At 39.7% G+C, this 26,011-nt stretch overlaps 2 protein-coding genes across 2 annotated transcripts in view; one reads left to right on the forward strand and one right to left on the reverse strand.

Annotated features, from left to right (window-relative positions):
* The window catches only part of LOC126474310 (proton-coupled amino acid transporter-like protein pathetic), a 129,911-nt gene extending 127,268 nt beyond the window's left edge, over window positions 1-2,643 (forward strand). Inside the window, exon 9 of the mRNA XM_050101776.1 lies at window positions 2,414-2,643. Within this exon, the coding sequence (XP_049957733.1) occupies window positions 2,414-2,643 (230 nt within the window). The remainder of the gene's footprint in view (window positions 1-2,413) is intronic.
* An 8,980-nt stretch (window positions 2,644-11,623) lies between these two features.
* The window catches only part of LOC126474876 (proton-coupled amino acid transporter-like protein pathetic), a 146,526-nt gene continuing 132,138 nt past the window's right edge, over window positions 11,624-26,011 (reverse strand). Inside the window, exons 9-10 of the mRNA XM_050102359.1 lie at window positions 13,771-13,940; window positions 11,624-13,511 (exon numbers count right to left, since the gene is read on the reverse strand). Of these exons, the coding sequence (XP_049958316.1) occupies window positions 13,258-13,511; window positions 13,771-13,940 (424 nt within the window). The 3' untranslated portion in view covers window positions 11,624-13,257. The remainder of the gene's footprint in view (window positions 13,512-13,770; window positions 13,941-26,011) is intronic.

Below are 26,011 nucleotides of genomic sequence, written 5' to 3' on the forward strand. Positions count from 1 at the left end.
TTTATGTTAAATTAAGTGCGTAAGCTTATGGACCGATGACCTCAGCAGCTTGGTCCTATAAGACCTTACCACATATTTCCAAAATTGTGCATGACTGCACAAATTCGCCCATCAACAGTGGTGGCACTGTTATTAAGGTAAGCCCATCCACCACAGCAAGGTCGTACCATATTGGATGGCAAAAATCGATTTTTAATTTTGCTGAGGCCAAAAACCGCTTAAAAAGCTAAGTAACATTGGTTTTTAATTGTATTGGCGCCAAAAATCACATAAAAATCAAAATGACATCGGTTTATAAATGTCGCGAGACTGGCGCAAGACATGTTCATTATGCTGTCAGCCGTTTTCTTCCACAATTTAAAATCGATCAGCAGAGAACAACAAATCAAAGCGCGTCGGCGGTCACTTTCAGAATGCGTTGCGCAATATGTCTCTTCAGCTACATTCACAGTTGGAACACTGAACACAACATCATTTAGATAACCACAGGGCCAAAAATCACACGGATTAGTCAGGTAATGAGGACGGCCAGGCTGTAGAGAAATGACGGCTGATAATTCTAGCATTTCCGCGGAATACCTCTGCGGGAACTGCTTGACCGGCTGTGCAATGTGCGGAGGTGCGCCATTTTACATAAAAATGATCCTACCCACACAACCACCATGTTGAGGGATAGGAATGAGGTTGGTTTGATCGCGTTTACCAGTGACGGGACAGATAACTGAGTCCACAGGACTCATCTCCTTGAAAAGTACGGCCGTATGATAAACTATACCGTCAAACCGAACAAACAGTAACCTTTGCCGACTGAAGTTCGGATGTTCCGTTGCAGTTCTGCATATCGGCATGTCATTGGAGATGGAAATGGGCTTCTACTATCCGAAGAATGTTCCATGGACATTCATTGATTTCATGAGAGCAAGAAATTCCAAAGCGAATGTCTGTTTTGCTAACAGCTCAGCAGGAAACAGCGAGGGTGATTTTTTATGGGTATCAATGCAGGACGTTTCATAGGATTTTATACACCGTCCTCCTAGGCATGCACAGCCTTGTGGCAATTTCCCGTGCACTGCATATCTGCATACCATGACTCGACTCCCCATGCGATGCTGTGGCCACATTTTTCCGGTAGAAGCGTGCCGAGAATACCAAATTTCAGACTTTACCTCTCATCACGGATGGCCAATGGACTTCACTTAACGACCAAGAGCAACGGAATTCCTGTAGTGTTTTCACCGCTGAGAGACAAGCGACACTGCTTGAAATAACTGCAGAAATCAGTTTGCGGTTTATGGACTATGGCAGCAGGTTACCAACGTTAGTGCTTTAGCTAGCAGTCCGACATTGCCTGCAGCACCTCTCATTGGCTGGTGACCATATCGGTTGGTCCCTAGACGACGGGAAAACCATGGCCTGGTCAGATGAGTCCCGATTTCAGTTAGTAAGAGATGATGGTAGGGTTCGAGTGTGGCGCAGACCCCGTGGAACCCTGGATCCATATTGCCATCAATGCACTTTGCAAGCTGACGGTGGCTTTATAATAGTGTGGGCTGTGTATACATGGAGTACACTGGGCTCTCTGGCCCAACTGAACTGATCATTGACTGCAGTTGGTTACGCTCGATTAATTGGAGATCATTTGCAGCCATTCATAGGATTCATGTTGTTAAACAACGATGGAATTTTTATGGACGACAGTGCTCCATGTCAACTGCGAAAACTGTTCACTATTAATTTGGCCATCCAGATCGTCCGACATGAATGCCATCGAACGTTTATAGGACATAATCGAGAGGTCAGTTCTTGAACAAAATCCTACACCGCCAACACCTTCGCAATAATGGTCAGCTATAGAGGCAGCATGACTCAGTATTTCTGTGGGGCTCTTCCAACTACTTGTTGAGTCCATACCACGTCGACTTGCTCCACTAGCTGAGCCAGAGGATGTCCGACACGAAATTAGGACGTACCCCTTGAGGTTTGTCACTTCAGTACATAAAACTTACCAAATGAAGTCTAACTGTAAGTGACAAATGAAATATGACGTCTCGCAAGTTGTGCTTGCAATGTAGAGAGCGTTCTGGCTTCTTTTTGGTTCATTCTTTCGTAGCACCTTTCCGATACAGCACAGAGTTTATTTTGTATTTCATGCGAGGTAATGGTGCCTCAACGTGAAATAACAGGAAGTGACGTCACAAACTCTGTACAGCTCTATATCAGCGTTGGTGACTCGTCCCACGTGAGACATCCGCACGCTGTGCCTTTCTCCGACTGCAACGTTCTGATTTATCGTTATTTTTGTCATTTTTCTTTGATGTGGGGAACCAGTGAAAAGCTACTAGCCACCAAAAAGAATACGTGATCGTGGTCATACCCTGTGTTGGTGTGATGACTTTTGTTCGTCTGTTGGCAGTGGCGCTGGCGACGGCGGTCCCGAAGCTCGACCCTGTGGTGTCGCTGGTGGGTGCCGTGTGCTTCTCGACGCTGGGTCTGCTTTGTCCGGCCGCCATCGAGATGGCCACCTGCTGGCCCAGCCGCCGGATTATCGTTAAGGACTCGCTCATCATCGTGCTCGCACTCGCAGCTCTCGTCTCTGGGTCCTACACCAGCGTCCTGGGCATCATCGACGCCTACTCAGAGTAGCCAACGCTCAAACACCAGCATATTCTGATTCATAGAAGCCTACTCTTAGTAGCCAAGTCATACACCAGCATCCTCGATATCAATAAGGCCTACTCTGAGTAGCCCTTGATCATACACTAGCATCCTCGACATCACTGAGGCCTACTCAGAGTATTACATCAGCCTCCTGGAAATAACTGATGCCTATTCTGAATATCCAGTGGTCACACATTGACATTCTCGACATCACTGAGGTCTACTCTGAGTGGTCTAAAGTCATACACCAGCATCCGCAAAATTATCGAAGAATACTCTAAGTAGGTAACGGTCATACACCAGCGCCCTCGACATCAGCGACGCCTTCTCTGAGTAGCCAAGGATTATGAACCACTGCCCTCAGAATCATTAAGGCCGGCTCAGAAAAACCAAGGGTCATATATGATCCTCATCACTATCAAGGCCTACTTTGAGTATCCGAGGGTCATACACCATCATCATTTGTTCCTATGGTGAGGAACAGAACTCTAATTCACCATTATATACATTACCAAATCTTATGTTGAGTAAGTTTGACCTTATACCAGCTTCCTCATCACCTCGAGATGTCGTCCATGTAGCCCAAGGTTCTACAGGAGCAGTCTTAACGTCGCCGAGACCTACTTCGAGAAGCCCTAGGCCTACTCGAGTAGCCCTAGCTCCTAGTTTAGTTTACCAAACGTCACTGAACCTTCTCACATGTAACACAAATCGTAAACCTGGAGCAACTGTGGGATAGCTTCAGCAAGACTGAAGTCAACCAGCCTGTGAATTCGTTTAAAGGATATGTTGCTCTACACATAATAACTATGTGGCTTCATATTGGTAACTGAAAGTAGTTCTAAATGAACACTCTTCAGAATGAAGATGTTTCCCTTGGGTAGCAGCTTCGATCGTACCGTGTGTATACAACAAAATAGTGTGTGACTGACCAGCTCTATTATGACACGCTTCCTGAAATTGCAGGTATACATGTCACTACTGTTCACTGGATTATGACGGTGCTGTGAAGCAATATTCTCTGTGATCTTTTACACATCTCTGAAACCAATATATCAGCTATGAACCATGGAATGTAGCAGTCCCGTTGTTTACCTAAGCTACCTCGATATAAGACTCATTCATTGCTTTCGAGTGAATATAGTTCATCATGATTCGATCATAGTGTGATACGATGTTCTCTGAGAACCACTAACTATCTTACATACAGACACTATTACACATGACACTGTGAGGCGGCATATGGTGTTCAACAGTAATCTGTTATCCCATGTGCTTCTTCAGATATATGGAGTGATTAAAATTACTGGACGATTTATGGTGTTAAGTACAGTACATTACCATTGCTCGTGTTCAGAAATCAGTATTCAGTCTAGTGTAACTCTCATCTATGAAATACATTTTAACTTCGTGGTTCCGCTTAAAAAACTGTGACTTTCCAGTAGAGGTGGGATATTAAAATTCTGCCTCTTCCTTACAGAATTTTTGAATGACTTTCATGTACTTCTCAAAAAATTTTCATGTGCCAGGAATGGATGTGTTTTATTTATTTTCCAACGATATTATTTTGTAATATAGTGTTAAGACTAAAGTATTTTCGCAATATGTGTTTCAGACATCTTAGCCTACCGTACTAGTTTGAGTGACCATGTTGGTTTCAACAGAGCTGTCACTCTAATACCAATTGTACAGAAGTCTACAGTGTATTTATGACTCAAAAATTCTTATGTAAATTACTCAAAAGATGTTCTCAGCAAAATTAATGCAATTAAGAAACTTGTTAAAACATTAATTGTATTTGATAGCTTTATCATAAATTATTTTGTAAGAAAATCGTTCTATAATGACATAAACGTCAATTATATTAAGAGATGTGCAAGAACTCTGACATGACGTTGTGATGATCCTTATATGTTTCATTCATACTTCTGAATTAAACTTTGTATGTAGGCTGTTTAGGTTTTTTATTGGTAACGCCACCTCTGTATGACAATCACTGGCTGTGCTGTGGGCAGTCTGTGTCTGCTTTGCATTGTTGTAATACTCGCCATTGTAGTGTTAGGCAGCTGGCTGTGAACAGCACGTAGCGTTGCGCAGTTGGAGGTGAGCCACCAGCAGTGGTGGATGTGGGGAGAGAGATGGCGGAGTTTTGTAATTTTTCATGAACTGATATATTTATATATGATGATATCAAGGTAAATACATTGTTTGTTCTCTATTAATATCTTTCATTTGCTAACTATCCCTATCAGTAGTTAGTGCCTTCAGTAGTTTGAATCTTTTATTTAGCTGGCAGTAGTGGCGCTCGCTGTATTGCAGTAGCTTGAGCAGCGAAGATTTTTGTGAGGTAAGTGATTTGTGAAAGGTATAGTTTAATGTTTGTCAGGGCCATTCTTTAGTAGGAAATTTTGAAAGTCGGATTGCGTTGCGCTAAAAATATTGTATGTCAGTTTAAGGACAGTCGTGTATAAATTGTTCAAAGGGGACGTTTCATATGTCGACCCTTAGCCTAGGATACCTCACTGGAATCTTCTGATTTTTTCTTGTAGTTTGTGTATTTAGTGTAGCTTTTGTTTATTGCTAGCGCGTAATTGTAGAGAGAATCTCCTTTGTAGTTGCAGTCTTTCATTGTTGTACTGTAAAACAGTTGTGGCATGCATGTAGATTTGCACCAAGTATTTCGCAGCTGCGCTGGTAATTAACTAGATATTATTTTCAGTGCTATGTTAATGTGTTCTCTTATTTTTGATCTTCAAATTGTGCTTTTCTTTGTTATCGTGTGAAATACTGTGACAATAATGGCGTGTGAGAAACGTAATACTAGGCTCCAAAGTAAACTGAGAAATGACAGTGAAGACGAAAGCAGTGTGTTAACGCCACCATGTAATGAATTAACAAATATTCAAAGTAGTAATTTGGTAACTGTGCATAGGGAAATGGAGCGGGCGTCAAATAATGGTGTAGACATTGAAACATGTAGAGAACAGGGAAGCATTATCGATCGATCGGTCGGCAACAGCTCGCCTCAGGAATCCGAAATGACAGGAAACAATCTCGCAAATACTGTAGATTCAGGTTTTGGATCCTCACCGTTTTCTCAAATAAGTCAAGACACATTTTCTGCTTGTCAAAATGTGAATGTTGCCGGTGCAAATGCACTGCCGAACAGCGTAGAGAAACAGATTCCAGACACTAATACATTATTATTGCAATTAATGCAACAAATGGAACAAAATCAGAGACAAACACAGCAACAGTTAGACACAGTGGAACAAAATCAGAGACAAACACAGCAAAAGCTTCAAAAGTTAGACACAGTGGAACAAAATCTTAAAAAGTTAGACTCATTGGAGCAAACTCTTGAACAAACACGTGAAGATTTAACTACTGAGTTACATAACATTGAATCGAAATGTCAAAAAGTCTGTAATGACGTAAAAACACAAATTTGTGAGCATTTTCAACCTATTTTTTCGCGGCATGAAAATGCATTACAGAATCACGAAGCAGCCATAAAAGAACTGCAAATTATTGTTCATGAAAATCATGAGACCTTGCAAGCTAAATTTGACTCAGTTGCATCTACCGATTCGGTTACGCAACTTGCAAAAACTCAGGAAAACTTTAAGGACACAGTAGATACTCTGAAACTTGGTTCAGAAAAACACACTGAAGAAATAAGTACACTATCGGAGAAAGTAGCCGAACTTTCGGATCAGGTCACTAACTTATCTACAAAGGTAGATGATGATCTGAATGACACAAGACCCGTAGCCTTCACTGACACAGAAGAGTATGAACAAATAAGAAAATTCAAACAAAATCAGAATCAAATTAATACACAACACCAAAGAGAAATCCGGGAAGTACAAGATCAGCTGACACAGGTAATACAAGAATTACGTATTTCAGAGGACACTCGCGCTCCAACACGGGAAGAGGGACTTAGAAACACGGAAAAGCCGCAAAATAATAACACAGGGCATTTCGGAAATTATGAAAGAAATTGGCAATGTGCACCGAATTTTGAGATGGAACGGCCGACACGACCTAACAATGACCGATATGCGACTCGCCGACATGACGATTTTGACTATAAGCTGTTCATTACTACACGTAAATTCAAAACATTTAAGAATTCTGGCAACGGCATTCATCCACAAGCATGGCTCCATCAATTTTCTCATTGTTTTCCTCCCAACTGGTCATTGGAGCACAGATTAGAATTTATGTGTGGCTACTTAGAGAATGAACCAGCTGTAAGAATGCGATCGGTCATTCACGATTGCCACAGTGAAGGAGAATTTTACCATGCCTTCCTCTCAGCATATTGGTCGCAAGCTACACAAGACCGTGTAAAACATGGCATCATAATGATGAAACATTTCGAACAATCTGAATTCTCCAGTCTTGTGAAATATTTTGAAGACATGTTGCACAAGAATCAGTACCTGTCAAACCCATACAGCCCCTCAGAACTCATCCGCATTTGCTTAATCAAATTACCTGAACATTTACGACATATTATTTTGGCAGGACGTTGCAAAGACGACATTGAAGCTTTTCAGGGACTGTTACAAGAACTGGAAAGTGACACTGACAATCGCGGAACACAGGAGCACAACAATTACAGATCACATCAGTCGCAATTCCGCGATGAAAGAAATAATAACTTTACACGACAAGGCTAATCTTACAACGCAAATCGTGACCAAAACAGACACCACCCATATGACAACCACTGGCAGAGTAATAATAGTTACAGAGAAAGATCGCATTTCCGTAGTAATGAATATGACAGAGATAACCACAGAAACAGACAATATGGGAACCAAAACAATTATTACCAGGGGAGACAGAATAACGTCAGACGCAACAGTTCAGTGCGCAGGTACGATTCAGGGAGAAATTCTCCACCACATGACCGACAAACAAGAAACTATGTAAACTACCGACAAAACGACAGACGTGAATTTCATCAGAACTGGCGGGATTCAAACAGAGCTGGGCCCTCTCGGCAAGGCGAATTTGTAGAAGTTAGGTCTCCTAATCCCAATAACGACGAGCGCCAACAAAGAGACAGACCATGACTCGCACAGCAGGCAGCTGCGTGCGGCCGCTGGCTCAGGGAAAAATAACAAAGACGCTAGCCTTGAAAAAAAATTTAGCATTCTTTACCGATGTAAGCAACATGATAATTGCTTTGAAGTTGAAAGTCTGCGTACTAGGAAGAGTAAAGGATTGCACCACACTTCACATGTAAAACCGCTTACTGAGAGATAATCTGCTTTTTAACTTTGTCTTTGCCATAAAACTTTTCACTTTACGTTGCTAGTATGCATTGTCAGACTTAGAAACTGTTAACATGTAACAATGTTTGAAGTGAAATATCCAGTATAGAACCTAGGGAACATTTTTAAACAGAAATTACGAATGCATTGTTATAGTGAACAGACGACACAGTGTTGCATTTGTACATTCTTGCTTGTTAGTTGCACGTTTACGTAACGACTATCAGGCTTAAATACTTAGAACATTTACCAGTACTGCTAATGAGATTTTAATGCAACATTTTGGTTTATTTGAAAATACATTCTGAATTTAAAGTGCTTTCTCAGAGATACCAGATGACACAGAGGTTAGTTTATGTGACAGCTACACGATTTTTATCACGACGCTACTAATGAGTGACAATTTACAATGTTGCTTTTGCGGTGTATCTGTTTTATATCTGCACAGTTTTCTGAATTCTTCTGGAAAGAAAAACATGTTTTAGTAGTAACTTTTGTGGTATAGCAACAATGAGACAGCCTTTTTTCGTGGCACAACAACACGTTACTGTACAGTACTTTCTTCATCACGCCAATAAGCATAATAACTACGATATTGTCACTATTTTTGTAACACTGATGTATATGTTTATTTCTATTCTTTTGTAAAGCCTGTACTACAAATGTTATCTGTATTATTATGTTTTTAATGATGTATTTTGTACCTTTGTAATTGTATTCTTATGTTATAAAATTGTAATTGTCACCAGTTCATGACATTATTAACTTGTTAGTTACATTTCACTGCACACGTTTCTGTTGGTCATAGTATGTGGACAATATGTGAGAAGTAGGGACTGTTAGTCTTTGCACGTGTGTTAATAACTCAGCAAGGGACTGGATAACAGCATTGCTGGTTCTAAGGACATTTCAAACAAATTTTTTTGTGAGTGGACATGTGGTGGTTTATGGACTTGCCATATTCTCCACAAGACTCTTCGAGGGTGATTGTGCACCTGCACAGTCGCAACAGATGGCTGCTGGCCGTCTCTACAAGGACTACAGTGGGTCTGCACCTTCGATGGCCCACCAATACCATTATCTCTACAAGGACTACAGTGGGTCTGCACCTCTGGTGGCCCACCAATACCATACTCTCTACCAGGACTACAGTGGGTCTGCTCTGTGATGACCTACCTACCAATATTCTTCCAAACTACGACTGACTCAGCTGTGGGTTTGCTCTGTTGTGGCCCATTATCTGTCAGCATGTTGCTATTCTACTGTTATGTACGATTAGGACTGTCTTTATAGACTGTGACAAAATTTTAGCTTTTGACCAACGTTGTATCAATAAGTGTGTGCATTTGATTTCTTTGTTATTGTAATTATGAAAAAAATTTTTCAAATTTGTATTGGCCACTGCCCAATCCAATTTGTAAAATTTTTTGTGGGGAGCATGGGGGCTATGTAAGTAGGCTGTTTAGGTTTTTTATTGGTAACGCCACCTCTGTATGACAATCACTGGCTGTGCTGTGGGCAGTCTGTGTCTGCTTTGCATTGTTGTAATACTCGCCATTGTAGTGTTAGGCAGCTGGCTGTGAACAGCGCGTAGCGTTGTGCAGTTGGAGGTGAGCCGCCAGCAGTGGTGGATGTGGGGAGAGAGATGGCGGAGTTTTGTAATTTTTCATGAACTGATATATTTATATATGATGATATCAAGGTAAATACATTGTTTGTTCTCTATTAATATCTTTCATTTGCTAACTATCCCTATCAGTAGTTAGTGCCTTCAGTAGTTTGAATCTTTTATTTAGCTGGCAGTAGTGGCGCTCGCTGTATTGCAGTAGCTTGAGCAGCGAAGATTTTTGTGAGGTAAGTGATTTGTGAAAGGTATAGTTTAATGTTTGTCAGGGCCATTCTTTAGTAGGAAATTTTGAAAGTCGGATTGCGTTGCGCTAAAAATATTGTATGTCAGTTTAAGGACAGTCGTGTATAAATTGTTCAAAGGGGACGTTTCAACTTCACAAAAGTAAGGTTTTGCAAATGCTATAATTTTTTGATTGTAATAAATTATATGTTTGTAATACTTCATTCATGAATCAAAGTTGGGAAATCATGTTCCTGACATAAGTTTCCATGCAATATATACTGTATTTTCAAATTAATGAAGTAAGCAGTTTCATGGGAAATCCTTCTTTAAGCATTCTTAAGTGGTCTATACAATGATTACCATGCAAAGGCCTATTAAAATTCTTTTGTGTTAAAAAATCATAAAAATTGAATCTGAGACATATCGAAAAATAAACAGTGCACCTAACGCCGCGTGGCTGGTTGCTCAAGCTCTGTCAACATCTCCGAGTTGACAATACTGTCAAACCGTCAATACTTCGCCAAAGACGTTCAGTATGCATTGACAATGCTCCAATATTTCAAGGTCCACTAATATTGCCCGTCAACATTTATAGTATTGACAATACGTCAGCCGCGCGTGATTAGCCGAGCGGTCTGGGGCGCTGCAGTCATGGACCGTGCGGCTGGTCCCAGCGGAGGTTCGAGTCCTCCCTCGGGCATGGGTGTGTGTGCGGGCATGGGTGTGTGTGTGTGTGTGTGTGTGTGTGTGTGTGTGTGTGTCTGTGTGTGTGTGTGTGTGTGTGTGTCCTTAGGATCATTTAGGTTAAGTAGTGTGTAAGCTTAGGGACTGATGACCTTAGCAGTTAAGTCCCATAAGATTTCACACACATTTGAACATTTTGAACAATACGTCACTACGCGCCCTCAGACATAAAAGAACCATAACTCTAAGGCTGATGAAGATTTTTTTGTTAGTGTAGTTGACAACGTGGCACAATAAGAGAAGATTTAGGACCAGTATTATCACAAATTTTTAAAGTAAATAAATTATTTTTTACTATCGTTTTATTAGATCGCCTTCTTTTCTGCCTGTTTTTAAATTAACTTCCTGACGAACTACAAACTGGAAATTTTACACATAGCTCAGAATTGTATGACAATGGAATATTAGCTCTTTTTCTTGTCTGCTTCACTTGCGAATTATTGGCGGGAATATACATTGGTGTTGAGCCTCTGTGTGAGATCAAATTAATCTAATTTTTACCTTCACGGAGATAAACGTAGGACGAAGTAATATTTTGGTATAGTTACGTGAAGCGAAATTGAAATAAACCTGAAATTTACGTGGCTCTATTGTAAGATCAACGAACTCGATTGAAAAATTTCACTTTCACAAGACTAAAAACCAGAAAATGAAACCTCCACAACAAGGTGCTGTTAATGGTAAGTTATTTAATCGGCAGTACAGTTTAATAAACTAGCGATAATAGTAACGATTTTTAAAATGGTTATTTAAATAAAATCGAATTTTTAATATACTGCATTTTCAGATTGGACTAAAAAGTATAAAATAATTTCTTCTAAGCCCATACAGATTCCTAACCCCACACAGATTATATGGAAAATTTGTGTTTTTGATGATCATATTGATGCATTAATAGTTCACCTTCTTACTATTATCTGTTGCATGCCGTCCATATTTTTCATTTTAAACCCTACAAATATCTTCCTGCTATCAAAAATTCCCAATCACAGATTTCCAGAACTACCTGTGAGTGGTTAGGAATGTAAATGACGCTAGGAGAAAGACTTTTATACTTTCTAGTGCGATTTAAAACGTGTTACATCAAAAATTCATTTTTATTGAAATCATTATTTATTACTCGATTTCTAAACATTAATTTCAAAAAAATCACAATTCTCTCACATACTTTACATTGCATCAATAAAATCCATGTTTTTAGTGACATCAAAAGAACATGTAGCTTTGAGGAAGAAATTTTATTTTACAATGGAGGCTTGCGTGAAAACATACGAAAATAATGTCAATAACTGCATTTCAGCGAGAGGAGACAGGAGTAATATTCACCAGAAAATTGCATACTAAAGTTCTGAAGAAATAAATTGTGTGATCTATGTGATTTTTCAATGAATGATTAAAAATCTCATTCCTGGTCAATGCTTTATACTGCTTAAGTAAATTTATACATTCTTTAGAAAGAAATTTACAAATATTGTTATGGAAGAAGCTATCTCATTGAAAACATAGTTTATTAATCAATGAATGATTCTCTTTCGAACTGTAGCACTCCTCTAGATGCAGGTGTTCAGAAATTCCCATTACAAACTTTCAGAACTTGTAGAGGGAAAAGAGTACATAATATTTTTAACAGGAACTCACGTCTGGAAACGTCCCGATGTCGTTCTACGACGGTTTGTGTTCAGATGTTTAATTTATCCACTTCTGCTTGAGCAATTGAATTGGACGTCACGCAGTAATTCTAAAAGAAACATAACGAAACATCTTTTGGGGTCGTATTCAAAGTACAGTTTACGAGATTCGTGTAGATACAAAGGGAGGTCTGCTCACACGAGTTCTGACAGCTGTGCTGAAAACTGAAGAGAGACCAGGTGGGACGGAGAGTGCGTGTCAGAACATGCTTCGTAGGTACAATGTTTGTAACAACGTTGGTGGTCGCCACGTCGAGCTGCTGTTGTAATGCTTCAGTACTGTTCTGTACGTATAGCACGCTGGGTTTTTTCGTGTTTTGGAATAATGTAACCACATAATGTTTCAGTGTCAGCACAAACAAACGTGCTCAAGTGATAAGCGGATGTTTCGTTATGTTTCCTTTCGAACTGTCATCTAATAATTGTACTGCATCACGCCTAATTCAATTTGTCGAGCAGAACTGGATATGTTAAATGTCTGAACTGAAACCGTCATAGAATGGAAACGGTAGGTTTCGGGAAATGGGTTTTTATCCAGAATATTTTGTACTGACTCCCTTCTACAAGTCCCAGACACTCGTAAGTAATCCGATAATTATAACCTTCTGAAGATGGGCATTAGGTGCCTGAAACCAGTTAAGAAATTAAATTTCTTTTATGGAACTGGTTTCTGATTGTTTCGATATATACAACTACAGTCGCTGAAGAAGATGGATAAAATACTGTCCTAGAAGTTTATACCGGAGATTCCGAACACTCTGTATGATGCAAAAGGATATGAATCTCTGTACGCTTCCATGAGTACATGTCTGACACATAGAGCTGCTCTGCGCTGCATAAGCCTATTGTTCACAATAGAATCACGTGTTGACTGGAAGAACATCTCCACCTGCAGGCCCCTGACAGTCACCTCTGGTAATTTTGTCCCTACATGTCCAACAGTCACTGTTGCAGGTTGAGTCCAGACCAGACCGTCAGGTGTGGCACCTAGTGACAGGTGCAGCTCGTGCTCAGGGTGACCACACTACTGGACGCCGTAGTTCTCGATGATATCCTCAATGCTGGATATGGAGCCAGTGACCAGTGCCAGCATGGACAAGGAGGCCAGCAAGGCATTCTTGAGCAGCTTCCAGCGCATCCAGCCGAGCGCCCCCGGCTCTTGCCACAGTACCACGGACTCGATCACCGCAGGGTAGAGCAGACCCAGTGTTGAGAAGCAGACCGCACCCACCAGAGAGATTGCTGGGCCCAGGTTCGGCACTGCCACTGCCATGCCCACTGTAATCCGCAACACCTGTTCACACTTTTTCTTATTTGGTTTCTTACATTTTAGAGATCAGACAGGGGTAACATCCAAATACCTCTTACGGGGTTCGTTAGGACAGAGCATTAAATAAACATCCTTGAACTACGTGTGGACGACAGTTGGTAAAGTTTATTTCGCACTTGCATACATGCCAAATGGTAAAAAGTGTCCTCCCTTAGTCTTTGAACCACCATTGGCACATCATGTCGGGGCTGAGGAGATACCACTCACCTGAGCCAAGCACCAGCACCACCCTGAAGATCCTCTCCCCAACGTTGTGGTAGACCGGATGTATGCGGGCAGCCAGCGGCTTCCAGGCGATGTCCACAACTATGTACAGCAGGAGCCCATACGTCAAGAAGCTACACGCCGCCACTGCCAGTTTCACCACTTGAGCCAGGCTGAAACAGTTTTATCAGCAGTGCATACGTCAACGCTGAAAGTTCGGTTCCAGAGTGGTGACTGAGACGACTCAGGCTGTGTTTCTTTTCATGTGTCGGATCGTGGATTGTTACATCCCCTAATCGAGCAAACAGATTACAAAATTTAAAAAGGCACGTGCATGTCTGACATAACCTGAATGACACCATTCCAGGACGTTGTATTGGAAGAGGAGGATCAGAAGTTTACCTTCATCACCGATGGCGTCCATGTCTCCAGACCTCACATCTTGCAACATTTATCTCTAGGGTTAGGTAAAAGACCGCGTTTTTATCCCCCTTACACCCGATGCTCTTGAAAGTCTGCCACATCGCATTGCTGAAGCTGTACATTCGATAACGAGAGACCAGCTGTTTCGTGTGTGGCAGGAAATGAGCGACAGTTTTGATCTTTGTAGTGTAACACATGGTTTTCACTCTAAATGCATAAAAATGTGAACTTCTCTCTTTCCAAGAACGTTGGAATTGTGCTTCTAACTTTGCAGTTTGTAAGCAATAAATGTTTGACATTGCTCCTTCTTTTTGAATAGCGCTGTAACTGGGATTTGTGAAGTTCGTTGGCACGGGAACAGGTCTGTTGAGTTCAATATTATACATACAAAATTACAGAGAGGTAATGTAAAACTAGGTCACATAGTGAATAATAAAATAGGAATGTGGGTAAGTTGCAATGAACAACACAGTGAACACATTATCTTAGCCGAAATTGAAACGAATCACACACCAGCAATACAAGTTTACGTACCAGCTAGCTCCGCAGATGATGAAGAGACTGAAGAAATGTATGATGAGACAAGGGAAATTACTCATATAGTTAAAGGAGACGAAAATTTTATTGTGAGGGGGTACTGGAAGTCGATGATAGGTAAAGGAAGAATAAGAAAACTAACAGGTGAATACGGACTGGGGGAAATATGAGAGAGGAAGCCGCCTGGTAGAATTTTTCACAGAATATAATTTTTAATCATCAGTAAAGTTTGGCTTAAGAATCATGCAAGAAGGTTATATACGCAGAAGAGACTTGGAGAAACCTGAAGGTTTCAGATAGATTATATATACATCTATTTCGGAACCATATTTTAAACTGTAACATACATTTACAGGGGCATATGTGAACTCTGACCACAATTTGTTACCTACGAGCTGTAGTTTGAAACTGAAGATATTGCAAAACGACAGTAAACTAAGGGGGATGGGACGTCGGGAAATTGCCGGCCGGAGTGGCCGTGCAGTTCTAGGCGCTACAGTCTGGAGCCGAGCGACCGCTACGGTCGCAGGTTCAAATCCTGCCTCGGGCATGGATGTGTGTGATGTCCTTAGGTTAGTTAGGTTTAATTATTTCTAAGTTCTAGGCGACTGATGAGCTCAGAAGTTAAGTCGCATAGTGCTCAGAGCCATTTGAACCATTTTTGAACGTCGGTAAACTGAAAAAAAAGGAACAAAGATTGCTGGGATTTTCAAATGGTTGACTAAAACAGGAGTTAGAAATACAGTAGAAGATGAATGAGTAGCTCTGACAGATGAAATAATGAAGGCAGCAGAGGATGAAACACGTAAAGAGACAATATATTGTAGAGATCCTTGAATATCGCAGGAGATACTGAATTTAATTGATGAAACGGAAAATATAAAAATACAGCAAATGGAGCAGGGAAAAAGGAATAAAGACATCTAAAAAATGAGTTTCACAGAATGTGCAAAATGGATAAGAATAATTGCTACAGGACAAATGCAAAGCTATAGAAGAATATAAGGTGTTAGTGTTAACTTGAGACAACTAAATACCCCAAAAGCGACGCATCGTAGGAAATAAATGGTCTAGCTGAGAAGTTAATATTAGTGGAGAGGGCATCCGTCTGTGCTACCACGATTCAAGCCTTGGTGTCACTCTACAATTTTTACCTCCCTTCATTGTTCTTCGCTAACTTTACTTTCTAATCTAAATTTTTCTTCGGTTTCCTTTACTGCTTCCTCAACGTACAGATTGAAAACGTAGGGGGTAGGATACAACCCTGTCTCACTCCTTTCTCAGCCACTTCTTCCCTTTCATGCCCTTTCACTCTTCCAACGGCTGTCTGGTTTCTGTACAAGCTGTAAGTACTCTTTCGTTGCTTCTACCTTAGCCTGCTGCCTTCTGAATTTGATACGAAAACTCGCCATTTTCATTGCATATTCGGATTATACGCCATAAAATACGTACGGTTTGCTTACATCTACATCTACCTTTATACTACGCAAGCCACCCAACAGTGTGTGGCGGAGGGCACTTTACGTGCCACTGTCATTACCTCCCTTTCCTGTTTCAGTCGCGTATGGTTCGCGGGAAGAACGACTGCCGGAAACCCTCCGTGCGCGCTCTAATCTCTCCAATTTTACATTCGTGATCTCCTAGGGAGGTATAAGTAGGGGGAAGCAATATATTCGATACCTCATCCAGAAACGCACCCTCTCGAAACCTGGACAGCAAGCTACACCGCAATGCAGAGCGCCTCTCTTGCAGAGTCTGCCACTTGAGTTTATTAAACATCTCCGTAACGCTATCACGGTTACCAAATAACCCTGTGACGAAACGCGCCGCTCTCCTTTGGATCTTCTCTATCCCCTCCATCAGTCCGATCTGGTACGGATCCCACACTGATGAGCAATACTCAAGTATAGGTCGAACGAGTGTTTCGTAAGCCACCACCTTTGTTGATGGACTACATTTTCTAAGGACTCTCCCAATGAATCTCAACCTGGTACCCGCCTTACCAACAATTAATTTTATATGATCATTCCACTTCCATTGTTTTCCGTTAGTGGTTGATGACACTGTAGTCGACATATATCAAGTGTGCTCTTTATGCAATTAAGAACCGACGCATTTAATTCTACATTTCATTTATGATGTAAACCTTTGTGTTCTAACAGTTGATATTTACAATTTACTTAAGCGCAGTACAATATGGTTAGCCGTATCAATGTCAGGTCAGAAACTACGTTTAGTGTAATCCAGGAACAACGGCGTGTATGTAATAGTTTACTGTTTTCATGGGAATTCTTGATTTCCGTGAGACCACGTGCGTGTCATCATTGGGGAGCTTGGATTCCGTGAGTCACCTTGTGATATCTCTTTATATTCGATGAATTATTCAGATACAATTCTACCCTTGAATGACGTTTACTAATTTTCTATCTTCATACTCGCAGAATCCATGCGAAAAGTAGTTCATACAACAGCTATGCCATGAGCGCATAAGTATTCTTTGTAGTACTCTCTCTGGTGGGTGTTAAAAAAAGAAAAAAGAAAGGGAGATTCCGAGATTGTCTTCGTGCCGATTAGCCTGAGCTTGGTTTGGAAGAACTGTAATCTGATTATTGAGATTTATCACAGAAGATAACTGATACGAACTGTACGATTAAAAGGAAATATATATAGATTGCTCCTTCAAATAAAAGGTGTGTATTTGAAATTTGAGAATTAATGATATTTATCGATATATTGCGTAGTTGTTAATCAGAAGGGAACTTCCGAAAGACTGGATACGAACCTGCATTTAAGAATCCAAGAGCTCCATTACTTCTTCGGAAGGTTAAACTTCATCAAAGCCAAATATCCGCTTGATATGAGGTTTCCCGACTGATTATACAACGCCCCCAAAATTACGAGGCATTTTATTTGTACAGATTAGCAGACTGCCGCAAAGCACGAGCCTGCAGAGAAGAAGAATCATCGCCTGATTTCATTCTAACAAGTAAAATTTCTGAATCATTTTGAGTGACTGCCTTTGACTGTGTTTCCTATCATGAATGATTGATTGCTCGAACGAATTGAGAGCTACAGATTTCCGTAGAAAAGAAGAAAAACAAATTACAGTTGCGACCGTGACAGGACTCGAACCTGCAATCTTCGAATTGTTATATAATATATGTATTTTTTGTTTCATGAAAACCAACGAGAACGAGCGGTAACTAATCTGAAGAGGGATTCGGTGCCCATAGTAAAAGATTGCTGATACCAAGAAACGATTTCAACTATTGGACAACACCAAGACTACAGAACAAGGCCAGAGAAATCTAATTTTTTATCCTTTAGTTAAAATAGTTTGAAATCCATTTAGGAAGAACTTTTTTCCAGCTAGTAGTTAGATTGTAGAACTGTATATTGTGTGATTTTCGTATCTGGACATTGAACTTTATACCATCTGTGAAGTAATTTGAAAGCTAAATGTGTCTACGACAGTAAATTTGAAACTGTATTTAGTGATTAGAACCTGATATTGACAGTTATTTAATGGTATTGACTAGAGCGGCATTTACAATGTCATTGAATCAGCAACGAGACGTGCCACAGCTTTCAGCTGTTTGCACAGAAGCAGAGGCCACGGATAGCAATTCTGAGACTGTTGTGGCTAGCTGTAGCAATATAAATAATACCGCTGGTTCAGAAAACATTCATACAACAGCTGATCAGACTGTTGTTGACACATTAGTTGTTATTATGCAACAGTTGTCTCTATTAGCCGAAGGCCAAGCAGAGGTAAAACGAGACTTATCCGTTATACAAAATGAACTCCAAAATCAACTAGCCGAAAATCAAACAGAATTACAAAATCAGTTAAGAGCAACCTTTACCGAATTAGATCAGAGATTAAATACCCAGACACAGGAAATAAAGGAACAGGCAGAAAGGACCGAACAGAATCTTATTGCTCGAATTCAGCAGGTCCGCCAACAATGCCAAGAAAACAATAGTAAATTAAAAGCGGAACTAACAGAATATGTATCCGTCAAAATTGACACGATACAAAAACAAGTAGAACTGTTTCCTCAAGTAATACAAGCTCAATAGGACATACAGTGTTCCGTATGTATGATACCAGAAATTATAGAATCCCAAGATAATCTAAAGAAGCAATTTGACGACGTGAAGGAAGAACAGGAGTCTGTGGAACATAGAATGAATGTACTTGCGGGAAAGTTTTCAGAAATGACATTAGAGCGGCAAAATTTTCCTTTGGAAACCATAGAAGAAACTGTGAAAGTAGCTTTACAGTCAATTTCAGAGAGTTCCGAGGAGAATTTTTTCAACAAAGGGTTAAAGGAAGTTCGAGAACAACTTGGCGAAGAATTCTCGCGTTGGAAAGAAAATATCGAAAGATCACTAAATCTCTCGCAGGAGGATTTTGAAACAGCGAGAAGTAGGAAACAACATCCTCAATCTGCGCGTGACATTCCGTCCACGTCAAGATCCGATGTACACAGAACTGGAGCCTTTCTCATTTTCTAGAGGATCTCTAAAGAGATATTTTGAGAAATACATTAATAAATCTTTGTATTGGGATGTACCGATTCCTTTGCCGGATATACTTAGAATACTCAAGTCCAGACTACCCACCAGTATAAGGAATCAGCTTTTATATATAAATGATAAGGATATAGACTCATTTATGACTACGCTTGATCATATTGATATAATTGAGGAGGACAATAAAAGGGCAAGAGAAATGTCATATCAAAGAAGAGCAATAGAAGCGAATCCGAGCTGCAACTCGAGTAGGAATGGAAGTAATGGTAGCAGTAACAATAATCATAACCAACTACACTCTCCAAGGAGACTTAGCAATGGACAAAATGCAAACAATAATTATTACCATAATGGAAACTTTAGTAATGGTGCAGCGAGGGGCTATTTTAGGAACAGTAGGAATTTTAATCGATATAATCCAATGTATGGCAACACAGGACAGTTCTACCAACACCAGCAGAACAACAACAATAATTACACGAATCAAGCAAGACAATATAGACCGAATTCACCACAACAACTGATAATCACTGAAGTGGCTGAAGAGACAAATACCAATCGGACTAACAATCAGTCAAACTAAACATGACCGCATCGTGCCCCGGAGGAGCGGTCAGGGGATCTGTTACGGGCGAAACAGTAAAATTACAATTGTTAAGATATAATGATGGTGAGCTGTTGGCTGAAGAGTTAACAAAGGATTTAATAACGTGTCATAATGACAGATCGAGTGTTCCGGTATCGGAAGTATTTGTTGAAATAGAGGAAGTTCCAACGAATGTGATATTAGACACCGCCGCTTCCGCCAATGTCATCTCAGGCGCTCTTTTTCGGAGAATTATTAGGAAGAAGAAGGTACCAATTTTGCCAGTACAGAACCGCAAAATCATCGGAGCTGTTGGAGCACACTCTCCCAATGTCAAAATACAAACACAATTAGAGGTGAAAATGGGAAATGTAGCAATAAAATGCACGTTCCTTGTAGTGGAGAAGTTATTAGTGGACTGTATTCTTGGTATTGGAAGTATGCAGGAGTACGATTGTCAGATTGATTTTTTGGAAGCAATAGTTAAATTTAGATTAAATGGAGAAGAGATAGCACTGGATTTAAATAGAAAGGAAACGGTGCATGAGAAATATTGTCGCGGTGCCATAATTCAATTAATTGACACTACAAACGGTCGTTGGAAGGAGCTTTCAAAGGATTTGATACAACAGGAGGCCTTTAACCAAACAACAATGATAAAAGCTAGTGAATCAAATCAGCTTACCGGAGAACAAAGGCAGCAGCTTCATTATATGTTAGAGGCATATGAAGAGATTTTTTGATGAGAAACCAGGAATTATTAAAGGGTATATTTGTCACCCACAAGTGAAGTCATATCAGACTTACTGTTACACGCACTATCCGATCCCCTGGCGTTTAAAGCAATCCGTTCAAAGGGAGATAAATAGAATGTTAGAATGGAACTTGATTGAGCCATCAACTAGTCCATATTGTTCTCCGCTCTTAGTCGTCCCAAAACCTGGAGGCAACGGAAGAAAAGTATGAAGACCAGAATTTAAAATGGGGGGAAAAGATTCGACTCGCACTTGTCAATTTAACTAAAAAGGCAATACAACGGAAATTGACATATGATAAACGGCTTCACCGGATTCAGACGTTCATCTTGGAGAAAAGGTTTTATTGAGGCGACACATCCATTCCTCGAAACTGATGAAGAACATAAACAAATGGAATCTTATTTATACCGGACCATATGTTATTGTAAATATACCAAATCCTGGATCATACTTGTTGGCATATCCCGAATCGAAAAGAATAAAGGGATTATTCCCGCACAATGATATTAAGAAATTTTTTGAAGGATCGTAGATCTGTGACACCAAATATGGAGAAGAATTTAGAGTGGAATTTGACTATGAGTCGAATGTGTTTATAAATATCAAGAAATTAATGTTGTCTAGAGGTTAAGAGACAGTGAGATTACTCCTGTGATAGGTTAAGAGACAGTGAGATTACTCTTGTGGTAGGTTAAGAGACAGTGAGATTACTCCTGTGATAGGTTAAGAGAAAGTGAGATTACTCCTGTGATAGTTTAGCAAAAAATTTTGAGGTAGGTGGAAGAAATTGTTAAATACTAGTGTTTGTAAGTGTGGACTATGAGCAGAAGCCACAGTGATATACAATGAAAGTGCATCTACATTTCCTCAAGACACGGCACTTATGTGAGAATTGCGTGTGAATCTTGAACAGTGCGGGATATGTAGGTAAATACGCTGTGTGTATGATGTGTGCTGTTCGCGCAAGAAAACAAATGAACTGTGAAATGAAGCAACAGTCGATAATGTCACTGTTGCAAACAATTGAAGAAACACTCTGGTTGCGCGAGAGAAAATTATTATAATGTTTAGATTTTTTCATTATGCCTTCTTTACCAGGAGAATTAATTTACGAATTTTAATTAACATTTTAAGAATAGCAGTTTGTGTGTTTCATATTATGGACATAATTGTTGAAATATATTTCCATAAATGTTCATGAGAGGATGAAGAAGATTCTGCGATTGGATGATTTGTTAAATGAACATACGTCATCATTAATGATATTTATTTGCAAGTGGATCTATAAATCAATTAATTATAAGAATAATGAAATTTTTTCAAATTATTCCTTTTGTGGAGTCAGTGTCACATGCCTATGTTTAAAATTTTTCATCTGGTGTAAACTTAAATGTTATCCATAATTTCGTAATTGAAAGCAAACCTCGGACAGATTCAGTGCTCAACTTCCACCTGCACTATAACAAAACGAAGATTAGATTAAAATTTTTTTTGAGAGGAATACATTCGATATGAGCTACAACAAAATTTAAATGCCCACAGGCTATTTGGGAATGTTTTGGACAATCAGCAGTTGTAATGCAAAACAACTTTGGTATTGAGGACTACAAAAAAAATTCGCGATTGTCAGGACTGATGGATGTCCCAGTCTAGTACAGATGGAAGAATATAAGAATCCACTCCGATTTTGAGTTCAACGATGAAATATGGACTTCGTTGCCTTAATCCACTCTCTTCCAGGGATTTATTCAGTCAGAACCTTTTCTTATTCCACTTTAAACCTGTTTCATGTTCACGTCCCTGACCATCTGTTCCTGAGATCATCTTCCTGTTTCTACGGAACGTTACCAGCTTCTATCCTGTACCATAAGTCATCGCCTGTCCTCCGTGCCGCCTCCACCAAACGCTGTACATCGCCTACCCGGTGTCCGTACCCAGTGTTCCTGTTCCATCGACTTCACGAGATCGCCGGCTACATCGTCGAAAGAAGAATTTTGAAAAAATTGTTGAGCAATATTGTAAACTTTTTTGGCTATGAGGCACTTTTCCTTCGACCTAATCTATGGAGCTTCTATATATTTCAAAATTACTGGATTTAGGCTTTCCTATCTTCTTTAATACCTGAGCTGGGGTCTATTCTTCCGGGTTTTCCAGGGTTTCCCTGTGAAGGCCAGTTCCCAAATGGGTAGGCCTTTTTCGTAATTACATCAATCTACATCTTCCCTGGTTATGTACTCGGGATGCGGGTATACCCCAGTACATGTAAAAGCTACAGCTTAGGTATTCTCGTAACTTATTGTCTTAACATGTTACCCATACTCTCTATAGTAAAATTCTACTAACTCAAAATATTTCTCTTTTGAATAAAAAACCCAACAAATTTTTTCTGTTAGCTCGCAAAGTGTATTATCATTCACTTTGCTCGCTGCGAGGGGCAATTGTAATATCTCTTTATATTCGATGAATTATTCAGATACAATTCTACCCTTGAATGACGTTTACTAATTTTCTATCTTCATACTCGCAGAATCCATGCGAAAAGTAGTTCATACAACAGCTATGCCATGAGCGCATAAGTATTCTTTGTAGTACTCTCTCTGGTGGGTGTTAAAAAAAAAAAAAAGAAAGGGAGATTCCGAGATTGTCTTCGTGCCGATTAGCCTGAGCTTGGTTTGGAAGAACTGTAATCTGATTATTGAGATTTATCACAGAAGATAACTGATACGAACTGTGCGATTAAGAGGAAATATATATATAGATTGCTCCTTCAAATAAAAGGTGTGTATTGGAAATATGAGAATTAATGATATTTATCGATATATTGCGTAGTTGTTAATCAGAAGGGAACTTCCGAAAGACTGGATACGAACCTGCATTTAAGAATCCAAGAGCTCCATTACTTCTTCGGAAGGTTAAACTTCATCAAAGCCAAATATCCGCTTGATATGAGGTTTCCCGACTGATTATACAACGCCCCCAAAATTACGAGGCATTTTATTTGTACAGATTAGCAGACTGCCGCAAAGCACGAGCCTGCAGAGAAGAAGAATCATCGCCTGATTTCATTCTAACAAGTAAAATTTCTGAATCATTTTGAGTGACTGCCTTTGACTGTGTTTCCTATCATGAATGATTGATTGCTCGAACGAATTGAGAGCTACAGAATTCCGTAGAAAAGAAGAAAAAAAAATTACAACCTTACTTCGCACCAGTCACGCTCGTGGCAGGGTTCGAATACGGATACCGAAATCAGTTATTCCGGTGGTTTGGGGCTCATCACAATGAAACCCGTAGGGAACAGAAAACTGCGTTATCATACAAGTAGCTTATTCGTCAGAAATGTCAGTCTCTAGGCTTATTATACGTACTGTACAATCACATTTGTAGCACTCAGGTAACGTTTTAACATCAATATCAACCGTTCGAAATTAAAAGCTTACATCATAAACAAAATGCAAATTCAAATGCGTCGGTTCTAGAACTGCAAAAAGCAGGCAAACAGTCTAGTTGTCGATTACAGCGCCATCTACCACGAATGGGAAACAATGATTTGAGTAAACTGTACCTAATTTTTAGCGTGTAGAATCTGCAATAAAAATGCGAGGGGGGGGGGGGGGGAGTTCTTATTTTAAAATACAAAGTTGACCCCTCCCACGTAGCAGTTGTGGTTATGAGATGCCCAATTGTAGCGCATACTGAAGTCGCCTCTACTATCAACTTTTCACCAGATCCTTTTTTTTATTTTTTTTATTTTATTTTTTTTTTTTTTTTTTTTTTTGCGAAGCGCTGTTTTCTGAGCTTAAAACAAACACTCTGCATAGCTAAGTGTAAGACAGATACAGCCTATAGGAATATTAAACAGATTTTGAAACTGTTTGGACGCTGTATGAATAAAACTGTGCAGATCCCTAAATAAAAAGTCTATATTTATAAAGACGCTTAGACATCTGTTATCATCGGATATCTGCAGTTTATATGAAAAGAACGTCAAGAGTGAGAGGTGTTTGTTACACAACAAGAGGCCCCGAAAATTTAAATAGCTGTTAGCTCCCCTTCATTAATAAGTCTTACGGATTTTAAGAGCTCATTAGGAAAGAGAAGCTGAAGATGGAAGGGGTATATAGATGGGTTATATGAGGGAAATGAACTTCCTGGCAATAATGTAGAAAGGGTAGACGACGCAGATGAGAATGAGATGGAAGTGATGATTTTGCAAGAAGAATTTCACAAAGCACTGAAGGACCTAAGACGAATCCATAGTCCTGCAAAAGCCGATATTCCCTTATAATTATTGAGATCTGGTAAGAGTCACACATGACCAAACCATTCCACCCTGTGTGCAAGATGTATAAGACACAGGAAATATCCTCCCATTTAAAGAAGAATATAATAGTTCTAGTTCCAAAGAAAGGAGGTACTGAGATGTATCAATATTACCGAACTATTAGCTTAATAAGTCATGGTTGCGAAGTACTGACATGAATTACTTACAGAAAAATGGGGAGACGGCTGGAATCTACCTCGAGAAGGGTCGGTTTGGATTCTTGAGGAATGTAGGAACACTTGATGCAATACTGACCACACGACTGCTCTTAGAGGGTAGGCTGAGGAGAAGCAAACGTACCTTTATAGCATTTGTAAAGTCAGAACATGTTTTTGACGGTGTTGACTGGGCTACACTCTTTGAAATTCAGAAGGTAGCAGAGGTAAGACGCAGGCAGCGAAAGGTTGTTTGCAGCTTTGTCTATCTTTGACTTGTTCCTTTTCAGAATCGCCTGTTGTTGCGACTTGTAATGGTACTTGAATTACGTAACCATTACGGCACCTCACTTCAACCTCTCGATACCAGCAATATTCTATTGTGTTTATGTAAAATAGTTAACATATTTCTGTGACAACATTCAGATTTGATTTCATTAATGTAGAGCTACTTCGATACATCGACATGTATATATTGCTATGATATTATTCATATGTGTATTCTTTCTTTTGTCACTATGATCTTTGACGTACTTGTAACTCGGATTTTTGGGCGCGTAAGCGGTTATTAGAGAGTCAAGCTTTGGTCGTCATGTTAAAAAGACGCAAATTGTAGTCAGTTTAACAGTGAGGAAGATATTTTCAAGTATGTTTTATATCGTGAAGTGATGTTTTGGAACGAGTTACGTGATATTGCAACAAAAGTAATTAAAAAAAAGAAGTGTAACTTAAATTCGGAGTGCTGATTACTTTTTTACATCACCATTGTCCTAACTTGCAAAAGTTTAATCTTCAAGAATGGTTTATGAAACACATCTATAAAACTTTTGAATATCGCAGAATAACACATAGGCCTCTTTGCATCCGAGCTTGGAATCATCACTACCTAGATTTTCGACGATTGTGACATGAGTTCACAACG

Source organism: Schistocerca serialis, chromosome 4, assembly GCF_023864345.2.
Source record: "Schistocerca serialis cubense isolate TAMUIC-IGC-003099 chromosome 4, iqSchSeri2.2, whole genome shotgun sequence".
NCBI classification, from domain to species: Eukaryota; Metazoa; Arthropoda; class Insecta; order Orthoptera; family Acrididae; genus Schistocerca; species Schistocerca serialis.